This window comes from Rhinopithecus bieti, unplaced genomic scaffold (assembly GCF_001698545.2).
Source record: "Rhinopithecus bieti isolate Rb0 unplaced genomic scaffold, ASM169854v2 scaffold_53607, whole genome shotgun sequence".
Classification (NCBI taxonomy): Eukaryota; Metazoa; Chordata; class Mammalia; order Primates; family Cercopithecidae; genus Rhinopithecus; species Rhinopithecus bieti.
The window spans coordinates 110,136-121,678 of record NW_016820699.1 but is presented as its reverse complement, the minus strand read 5'-3'; the positions used below and the strand labels follow the sequence as shown (position 1 = coordinate 121,678).

Here is an 11,543-nt window from a genome sequence, read left to right as displayed (position 1 = left end):
AAAGAGAGTTTCTTTCTATCTCTAGGCTCATGAGCTTTAGTTGCTCTATTGTAGACTCTTGTCTATATCTCATCTCCAGTGCTGGATGGTAACTTCCCTGTAGGGAAAAAATATGTCTTATGGTTTCTTGAATTTCTCCACAATACCTATTGTGGTACCTTACTGGAATAGTAGCTCAATAAATGTTAATTGGTAGAATTAATGAATGGTGTCCTCATGAAGTAATTATTTTTCCAAATTAAATGCTAGATTTTGGGAAACCAAAACCGGATTATATTTTTTCCTTCTAATACCAGGTAAATCAGAGGAGCAATTTATGAATTAAATCATTAGAAACTTATTTCAAAAGGAATTGGCTGGTCTAATGCTGGATATTGGATAGGAAAATTAAATGTGCCAGTTTTAGGAGAGAGGCCAAAATCCAACGGACTTTTTATTGATCCCAGATTCATTCAATCAGACTAAACTTAGATGTTTTTTAGTTTTGGTTAATCTGACCAGTACCTTTCCTGTGCAGGTCTACCTTTTGGGAAGATTGGCTTCATGAGAGCACAGGTCCTGTCTATCTTGCTCACTGTCGTATCTCCAGCATCCAGAACAATCTTGCCTGGAATGTAGTAGGCGCTTAAGGAACAATCGCAGAGGGGAGGGAAAGAGAGAGGGAGGGAGGAAGGGAATAAAGAGCAAAGGGAGTGAGGGCTCTGAATCTCATACCAGTTAACCTGTCACTTATTTACTCACTCATCAGCTGTGAAGGACCCCCCTCAAATTCTGTGTTAGGCACCAAGGATACCAAAATTATGAGGTGCCACAGTGTTTGCTCTCAAAAAACCGATAGTCTAGTGAGAGAGAAAGAGAGAGATCTAACACAACAGAGAGAGATCTAACACAATAGTGCTGTGCACCAGAGCAAATGTCACTGTCATAAAGGGAGTGTGCCAAAGGGAACGTCTAATTTGTCCCAGGAAGGGCAGGATACAAAACACATGGCTAACCTGAGCAGAATCTTAATAAATGCAATGATGCTTTGAAGGCTTGAGAACTTTTTAATCTCTATAATCCTAAAACCGACTGGACAGATTGAATAAAACATGGAAGACTACAAGTCGTTACATTTTAGCCATTCTCTATTCAGAGTCATTTTGATATTAGAAGTTATTTTGTGTTGACACTATTGGACTTTGGTTTCATTCAGGTAGTACAAATGCCTAGAGTGAGTCCGTCATACTGCAGCTTATCACAGAATCATGGCTTTATAAGTACAGTCTTTATAAGCACAGTCTAAATAACACAAATTGAAGATCTGTTGTTTGGGCCAGACCTACATCGTACACCAGGAGTAACAGCTTTATTAAGCACAATCAGTTAGGACCGCTATTTGTTCTTTTCTGAGCAAATCCTTGTTCCTGTGACAAGGATTAATGATATAACAACCATAAGGTAGTCTTTGTATTGTATAGCAACCTATAGCAGTAAAGTTGTGTGTTTTCCACCGAAATAGCAAGTTTTCTAAAGAGGGCAGATTTGACAACTTGACAACAAAGGAAGGATCAGTGGTAAAAAAAAAGAATAAATTGTGGTTGACTAAGTTTATTTACATATAGTACAGGATTCTGTGGATATGATGCTAGACTTCTTAAGCAAGAAAATTCAGTGCCTAAGGAAAAAGGAGATCCTGCTTTGACTTCTACTTCTGGATTTCCTTATTCAGGTGCTGACTCCAGCACAGATCAAGTCAATTTGCCAGGCAATTCTGGACTCTGGGAAGCAGTATGCCATAAAGAAGAGGAAACCATTCCCCCTGATGTATTCTTACTATGGAACTGAATACTTGGGTAAGTAAAGGTGTTGGCATGGGCCTTTAGGGTGGAGAAAGTCTCTAATATTAATACCGAATAAAGGCTGGAAGATTTTGTTTGGCCATAGATCATTACTATTCATTTAATAAGAAATACTTTAAAATGTTCTTTAAAAACCTATACTGATAGATAACACAAATCACAAGTTAATATTTGTTTTCATAGTCTACCTGACAGAAATGTAACTATTTCAACAATTATTTTCACTCAAGACTAATATCTTTATTCTAGATTGTAAGCTCATTGGCCTAGTTTTGCTGAAACATTGTAAAAACTTTTCACACACGATTGAAAGTAGTGCCTCTGAATAGGAAGGTAGGATTAAGCCACTAACATTTTAAAGTTTTTGGTAGTAGTGGATTTATAACAGACTACTGAATTGTAATGGCTAATGGTGAGCTCTGGGCCATGCAAAAAAAAAGAAGAAAGAAAGAAATTAGTTATTCCTCTTTTAAGTCCTTCAGTGCCTCACCATTACTACTGAGCAAGATTTGCAAGGCCCTTTATGGACCACCTGCCTCTTTCTCTAGACTCAAGCTTTATCTTTACCCTCCAGGTTCTGTCCAGCATAGTCTCCCACATGCAGTGTTCTCTTTCTACCTTTGTCCATGTTCCTTTTGCCTAGAATGCCCTACTTCCCCCAACCCCTTTATCTAATCTGTAATAATTATACCCAGATTTCAAGACTCTGCTCAAACATCATTAATCTGCTGAAAAATGTTCTGTGCTTTTGGAAAAGGGTTGTTGAATCCTCTCTGGAGAAATATTCACAAGTTTCAGGTTTTCTCCCAAAGCAAAACTGGGTAACATGCTGTCATCCTGCGCATACTTCTGTTGGAGCCATTATTACGCTGTAATTAGTGGCTTACTTGCCTAACTGCCTAAGCAGGCTTTGTGCACCTTCAGGATGGGAACTTTCTCTCATTTATCTTCATGATTCCTAGACCTCACTACAGAGCTTGCACATAATTAGGGAACCCAAATGAATGAATGAATACCTAATAAACAACTTCAATGAGTTTTCTCAAAGAAATTTTATATTTCTGTTTAAGTCTCCCCGAAATCAAGCCCTGAGACAAGGATTTGGGTATAAAAGGTTTATTTGAAAGGTAATTTCAGAAAGTGTTGATAGAGGAGCGGAGAAATGAGACAAGAAAGAGAAAGAAGCTAATTGAGAGTGTAATAATGAGCAACTGTGGACAACTGAGGCTCAGTTTCCCTAGGGAATCTTAGAGACTTTATAGAACACGTCTCAGAATTGTTTCACCCAAGGGGTGAGGAAGCTGGGGTATTCTTCCACCAACTCTCTGCTTTATTGATTGGCTTCTCCTAGAAGTGTTAATTCCCTAGCAATTCTGTCCTGCCCCTTTGGGCAGGGCATACTCCTGTGGCCAGAGAAAGCCTCAGGCAAAATGATAGATGCTTGAGATATGAAGCAGGAACAAAGATGCATCTGAATGGTGAGTGTAGATGAGGTGATGAGCCAGGGCACTGACAGTTTCTGCTATAGTCCCCTAATCTATTCCATTCATTTTTCTGGTTTTATTTTTTGAGACAAGGTCTCGCTCTGTCACCCAGGTTGGAGTGCAGTGGTGTGATCATAGCTCACTGCAACCTCGACCTCCTGGGCTCAGGTGATTCCCCTGCCTCAGCCTTCCAAGTAGCTAGGACTACAGGCTTGCTTCACTATACCTGGTCAAATTTTCATCCTTAAATTTGTTTTTATAGAGTCAGGGTCTTGTTATGTTGCCCAGGCTGGCCTTGAATTCCTGGCTCAAGTGATCCTCCCACCTCAGCCTCCCAGTATTTTTCAGGTTTTCTTTAGAGAAATTAACATTCTGGCTTTTTACATATATAGCTTAAACTAGATTTTTATCTAGTGCATAAATATTTTCCTGAAAAGCAATCTTTTTTTCCCAACAATTTCAAATCCAGCAAAATAAAGATATTTTCAAATTTCATGATCAAATTTTAAGAGCAATAGAAATTTTGACTGAATACAAACTGTAAAACTGTTTCCAGGGAGTCAAGATTTCTGAGTATGGCAAAGTAAAAGGTGCCTGAATGCAAAAACAAAGCTTTAAAATTATAGAGTTGAGCTTAAAGAGCAAGCCATCAGAATATATTGACCCTAGTACCACCCACTAATCAGGATTCTAACTGGGAATGAGTGAAAACTCCTAGAGGGACTGGACTTTTACCTTTGTTAAGCTAACTTCTTTTCCAAAGGCATGTTCAGGACTTTGCTAGTTCAATACCCATTGCTAGTTCAGAATTATCTTAGGAATTCTCAAGACTTTGCTCAGATGATACTCTCTGTATGGAACCTTCAGCATCCCCTCCACCCCTGAGGCCAAGTTAAGCTCTCCTCCATTCCTTCTATTAGTCCTTGTGGTAGTCGTGCTTCTCTAGACAAACGGAATGTGATTTATTATATAACTAAATGATTTATTATAAGGAATTGGCTGACATGATTATGGAGGCTGAGAAAGCCAGATCCAGGAAAGCCAATAATGTAAGTTCCAGTTTGAGTCCAAATCTGAAGGCAGGAGAAGGCCAATTCCCAGTTCAAAGACAGTCAGGCAGGACAAACTAATTTTTTCTTACTCAGACTCTTTGTGCTATTCAGGCCTTCACTGAATTGGATGAGGTCCACCCACATTGGAGAGGGTAATGTGCTTCGCTCAGTGAACAGGTTCAAATGTTATTTTTATCCAGAAACACCCTCACAGACACACCCAGAAGTGATGTTTAACCAAATATCTGGACACTCCATGGCCGAGTCAAGTTGACACACAGAATTAACCATCGTACTCCTGGTACACATCTCTCACAGAACACTTATCACCTCATGTTCTAATTATTTATTTACAAATCTGGCCGTCTCACTGGAATGGATGGAAAGGTCTTCAAGGGTATCAACCAAATCATGTTTATCTGTATAACCAGGGTTAGACAGTGCCTAATATGCAAGTGCTAAATGTAAAGGATTAAGTAAATGAATATCAATAACTAATGTTAGCATTACAAAAGAGGGATTTAGTCTGTTTTGTGCAATGATCTATCCTCTGTACCTAGAGCAGTATCTTGTACCGAGTAGATGCTTAATACTTGTGTGTTGAATGAATGAATAAAAGAATAAATGTTTAGGATACCTAGACCAAATTATTTTCAAGCATTTTAGGAGCATTTTCATGAAAGCTACTGACATTTCAATTACAAAGTTTGAAAAGATCTCTTCTCTAAAACAGATATTGGTCAGAAAACTTTCTGTAAAGGGCTAGAGACAGTAAATATTTTTGTCTTTCTGGGCCATACGGTCTCTGTCACAAATACAGTGCTGCTGTTGTATCCAGAAAGCAGCTATAGAAAATATGCAAATGAATGAGCATGGCTATTCTTTAATAAAACTTTATTTAGAAAAACTGGCAGTGAGCCATATTTGGCCTGTAGGCTATAGTTTGCTAGAAGCCTAGTTCTTAGGCAACTTAGTTATCACATTGCTATATGAGCTTTCAAGTAATATTGGCATTATTGTTTTTTATCCTGTCGATCTTTTCACTAAATCAAACTAGCTGTCCTCCCAATTGTGTGAATTTTATGCCTTGTTTGTTAATACAGGGGCAGCTCATGGATTGTCGTCTATTCTTCAGATGCTTCTTTCTTACCATGAGCATCTCAAGCCCTCAGATCGGGAGCTGGTATGGCAGAGCGTGGACTTTCTCATGGAACAGGAACAAAATTGCAACTGGCCACCTGAGCTTGGCGAGACCATCGAGAGAGAGAATGAGCTGGTGCACTGGTGCCATGGCGCTCCAGGTCTCACACACTCTGTTATAAAAACATTGCCTTTCATCTAGGTTTAGCCACAGGGAGGTTCCTTTTCTGAGAAGTGAGATACTCACTTAGTCATTACATGTGAATAAAAGGGTCGAGATGAATTTTCAAAGCCAATTCCCTGATCAGTAAACAATTGAAAATGGTCGTCTACATTTTTAAAATATATGATCTATATCTATTTGTTTATAAAGTTAAACTAACATTGTCCAATAGAAGTATAAAATGAGCTACATATGTAATTTACATTTTTACATTTACATTACTCATTAAAAAAGTAAAATCAGGTAAATTAATTTTAATAGTATATATTATAGTTCCCAATATACCCCTAATATTGTCATTTCCATGTATATACAATTTAAAAATTGAGATACTTCACATTTTAAAAAATATTCAGTCCTTGAAATCCAGCATATACTTTATACCTATATCAAATGTCAATTTAGACTAGCCACATTTCAAGTGCTCAGTAGCTACATTGGATAGTGCAGATCTGGAGCCTGGCAATTCAAAATGTGGCCCCTGGAACCAGTAGCATGGACAACTGAGAACTTGATAGAAATCCAGAATCTCAGGCCCCACCCTAGACCCACTGAATCAAAATCTACATTTTAACAGTATCCTTAGGCAAATCGTGTGCACTTTAAAGGTTGGGATGCACTATTCTACAACTCTTCTTCAGATAAGAATTTCCATCAGTACCAAACAAAATGTCTAGAAACATAAATAGCTATCCCCAGTAAACTCTGTGGAATTGAGACTAGAAATTTAGCAAACCCTATCTTTTCCCACTTTTAAGAAATTCCATCACACTGCTAATTAAGCCTTCAGAGAATGGGTAATTTGAAAAAAAGTTAGATTCAAATAAATAAATCAATATTGGTTAGATGACCAGGGGACAGATTTAAAATACCAAAATAATACAAAATTCTTAGATTCTGAGTCAATTTAATTTTCAAGGCCATGCTTCAATCCCACAAGCACAGTTTTAAAATATATTTGATTTCTCTTTACTTTTTCACCTGAGTTTCATTACCTTTTCCTCCCATTAATTAACGGTCTTTAATCCAACTATAATTTCATTTTGGAGGGTACAGTTTGAGTTGATGAATAATAATCCCTGAAAGTATAGTGTTGAGTTGATGAATAATGTAAGTCGCAGTGTATTGGTCATATTTTTTCTGCCTGCTACATTTGCCTATCGAAGGAAGTTCAAAATGTGTGCTTCTACCAGTATCCATGCATTATGTGTTATGTCTAGGCTAACTTTTGCCAGTTATGATTTGAGCCCATTTCTTTTAATTTGACCTTTTGGGGAAAAAAACAAGTTATTTACCATGCTGGAAATGATATTCCTTCTTGTTATGCTCAATTCTTCCATTTCTCATTTATTTTAATTATTCTCAGTGATGGTCTCTGGATATCCTCCAAGTATCCCAGCAAGGATCCTTGAATTTTGGAGACATCCCAATTTAAACACAGAATATCTTAAAAGGATTCAATGTGCTAGTAAAAGTCCTGAAAAAAGTGGGAGGATAATCTACTAAAATGAATGACTGGGTCAGTTAATTGATGTGGGTGTCTTGCAGGGCAATTATTCCATCCTTTATGTATACTAAATACCATCTGTCTTTGTAAATCATTTATCATAACAGTGCAGCATAGGATTCATCATTTGGAGACTATCTCCTCCTTTATCATTCATGTTCAATATCCAGAGAAGATTAAACATAAGTTTTAAAGAAAAATCATTCAGTCCACATATTCACTGGACTACCAAAACGAAACCAATTCAAAAATGAATAGAAAATGAAGTGGGGCCCATTATTTCTACCAACCCCTACCCCCACCTCAAGGGTATTGGTCTTTCTTTGAAGAGATGCTCTAAAAACAGCATCAAGATTGATTATAAGTCTAATAAGTGCAGTCCCAAGACCACCAAGATTTTGCAGAAGTTGGCAACAGTAAACTCTCCAAAAATGCTATGCAGGAAATGAACTATAAAATAATTTTCATTTATTTAAGGAAAACATTTTTGAGAGTAGATTTATGAACAGTGCAGATGGTTTGAGGCAGCAGACTAATTCTGTGATTAAAAGCCTGCCGGAAATAATCCACAACGTGGAGCTTCGTTAATGATACCTTATCTGTTCCTATAATTGTTTCCTATTGATGCTCCTTCAACCCACCTCCACAGGTGACAAGCCTAGTTATCATTTATGCAGTGTAGAAATAGTTCTTGACTCTAAGTTAATAACTCCAGCTTCTAGTTTCAACTCCAACACTAACCAGTTTACTGATCTTAAGAAAGGGTCACTTTGTTTCTTTTGTGCCTTTGTCTCTTTATCTGTGAAATGAGCACTTTGAGACTGAGTAGCAGAACTCAATCTTTTGATCACCACAGACCCCCTTTTATACTTTGGTCCCTTGCCATTCCTGAGGGTTGTGCCCCAAGAGCTTTGTGAACAAGACGTTTTTAAATACCTTGTGTGGCATATAGCTTTTTTCTCAATAAGTCCTGTAAAGTATTACAGGAAGATTTATGTGACCCCTTCATAACCTTGACAATTCTGAAATACAGGACCAAAGTCATTTACAAAATCATTAAAACAAATGCTGTGGCTAAAATAAACTCAACTGCATTAGGTTACATCATTGCTGTGGTAACACTGACTGCATTTCCTTGACGCTGCGTGAAGTACAGGTGTGGGTATTTTTTTAAAAAACTCGTTTCGTAAAGGCTCTTGGGTAGGTGACTTTGAATAAAGAGCAACAAGGCTTTTGCAGTGCAGATCTCATTGGTCACTAAGCTCTGTAGTGCACACTGTACAATACATGCCTCAGCGAAATTGCACAACCCAGAATGGACCTGAGTGGTGATTCTCCAGTGTGTTGAAGGTATACATGCCAAGTCTGGCTGTCACAAGGTCCTATTAGATCCCATATTTTCAAAAGTTTAGTCTCTTAAAACATATTTATTAAGTAATAATTAATTCCTTTTCCCAGTTGCATTTGGCAAAGTCATACATCATTGCTGACTCAGGCTTCTTACCAATGCACAATAATTAGTGTTCCTGTGATGAAATGATGTGGTTCCTGATTCCTATCAAAAGCAAAGAAACCCACCATTGCCTTTTTTTTTTTTTTTTTTTTTTTAATTAAGTAGCCTTACTGTGGCTTCCATTATGCTGGGTTAGGAACCAACAGGTTTACTAAATTTTAGTTTAGAAGTTTTGCAAGGTCACTTCCATGTAACATTCTGTGATCCAGGATGCAGGAAGAGGCTCTTTCACCCTGGCCAGAACCACAGGATCAATGCCTTTTAAGCTGTCTGGGGCTCATGGCCTGGTATAGCAATTAGACCATCTCACCCTTCTTCCTTCTACATCTCTCATCCATACCCCAGTATCAGCCTGTGCTGGATTGAGAAATGGGGCACTTTATGGTCAACAGACATGTATGAGGTTCATGGCATTTGCCAGACACCATGCCACACACTAGTGTGAAAAAAGTGAACAAGATACAGTTTCTGCTCTTGAGTAGTTTGCACTATATTAGGGGAGGCAGCCATGGAAATAGATAATTTCAGTTGAGTTTTGTGTAAGTGCGAAAGTTTGTATAGGATCAATGAAAGCTCAGAGGGTTTCCTCATGCTGCCTCCAGGTCCGGGGAAGGATTCCTGGAGGTTGTGATGCCTAAGGTAAGTTAGCCAGATCAAGAAAGGTACAAAGCTTGTTCCAAGAAAAGCGAACCACATTGGTAGTAAGAAGCATGAAAGCACTGTAGGTGGTTTAGTTCTACTGAAGTGAAAAGTTTCAAGAAGGGAATGGAGGAGAAGAGGTGGGAAAATAGAAAAGGAGCTCAGTCACAAAGGGCTTTCTGTGTCATGCTAAGGCATCTGGGTAACAGGAAGTCATTTAGTAGTTTAAGCAGGGGAATGTGATGGTCAGGTTATGGTCCTAGAAAGGTCACTCACTCTGCCACAGAATGAATTTAAGGCATGGCAGACCTGGGGACAGGAGGCTAAAGCAATCATCTAGGAAGGACACCTAGAGCCTGAGGGAGGCCAGCAAGAGCAGGGCCTTCCCACCCACCTTCCTTTGATTGGCTGTAATGCCCTCCTTCTTCACCAAGCTCTTTCCTCAGGGTCTAAAATTAGAGCTTGGTATCAAGAGGAACCTGTAAGGGAGCAGGGAACAGAATAGGCCAAAGAGGAGCATGTCTTACCTGGAGACTAGCTTCACCCTGAGTCTGAGGAGAAGCTAAGAAACACAGATTACATCAAGAAGCTGGGTCTCTCTTGAGGCAAGGAAGCCGATATTTTGTATCCCTGTGTCATCCCTGTGAGGGGTGGCTGCATAGCATAGCCTCTCATTTTTCTGAGGGCAAATCTCTCAAGAAGATGCAGCAGTGAGCTTTGTTGCCAACTTTCACGGGAACCGGGAAATGAGGCACTTGCTGGTAACGTAAAGCTGATCCATGCAGGTCATCAACAGCATGCAGTACACCTTGCTAATTCCTTATCAACCCCCAATAATCAGGTTAGATGGTGTCACCCCTCTAGTAGTCATTTCCTTCTACCAAGTGTGTGCTAGGGGCCCTCCTGTGTGCTTCCATGAGACTTCTACTTCCCCTCACGTAGTCTAATTAATACTTCCAGTTAAGCTGAAAAGCACCATGAAGATAGAGACTTTTTAAAAGCTTAGCACCTACTACTGTGCCTGACATATAGTAGATGCCCAATTAATGTAGAAACATTCACCAAGTTCTGCAAAATGTCTCTTTCATTGGCTTTCTATTTTTTTAAAGAAGCTTTTTTGTTTCTTTTTTTTAATTGAGGTGAAATTTACATAATATACAATTAACACTTTATTATATTTTGTTTTCTCAACTTTTATTTTGATTCAGAGGGTACATGTGCTGGTTTGTTACATGGGTAAATTGCATGTCACTAGGGTTTGGTGTACAAAAGATTTTGTCATGCAGGTAGTGAGCATAGTACCAAACAGGTAGTTTTTCAACCCTCACCCTCTTCCTACCCTCCCTCCTCAAGTAGGCCCTGGTGTCTATTGTTCCTATCTTTGTGTCCATGTGTTCTCATCATTTAACTCCCTCTTATAAGTGAGAACATGTGGTAGGTACTTGGTTTTTTGTTCCTGCATTCATTTCCTAAGGACAATGGCCTCCAGCGCCATCCATGTTCCCAACATGATCTCTTTTTTTATGGCTGCATAGTATTCCATGGTGTATATGTGCCACATTTTATTTATCCAGTCCACCATTGATGGGCACGTAGGTAGACTCCATGTGTTTGCTACTGTGAATAGTGCTGTGATGAACGTACAGGTCATTGGCTTCATTTTTGTCTTTCTGCTAACAACCAGCTCACAGCTACCCTGTTACCTTCTTTAGGTCTCTCCTGACACCACTAAAATTGGGACATTTTGTCCATAATAATCACATTGTCATACAAAATAAAAGCCAACCAATCCACAACAAAACACTTCCATCGGTTCCCTGATGACCACAGAGTACAGTCCAAGCTATCTAATTAGATTTGTAAAACCATCCATAATCAGAACCCAGTCTAGCCTTGTTCCCCACTGGTCTGTTGGTTAGAACATTGCCCCACTAGCCTTCTTGTGGCTTGTCCTTCCTGGCTCCATATCTTTGCCCTTGCTAATCTTGGTGCTAGATAGAATGCCCTCCCTACTTCATCTTGGGCCTGGAATTTTGTATGTATCCTTCAAAGTTCTGAAAAAGTGCTCCTTCCATTTAAGGCCCCATCTAACTATCTCTGTAGGGAACTTCCACATTTCTTTTTTTCTTTTTTTTTTTTTTGTT

General features: G+C 38.9%; 1 protein-coding gene across 1 annotated transcript in view; it reads left to right on the top strand.

Moving 5' to 3' along the window:
- Nucleotides 1-11,543, top strand: part of LANCL3 (LanC like family member 3) — a 21,102-nt gene that overhangs the window by 7,224 nt on the left and 2,335 nt on the right. Inside the window, exons 2-3 of the mRNA XM_017859903.1 lie at nt 1,712-1,835; nt 5,481-5,678. Of these exons, the coding sequence (XP_017715392.1) occupies nt 1,712-1,835; nt 5,481-5,678 (322 nt within the window). The remainder of the gene's footprint in view (nt 1-1,711; nt 1,836-5,480; nt 5,679-11,543) is intronic.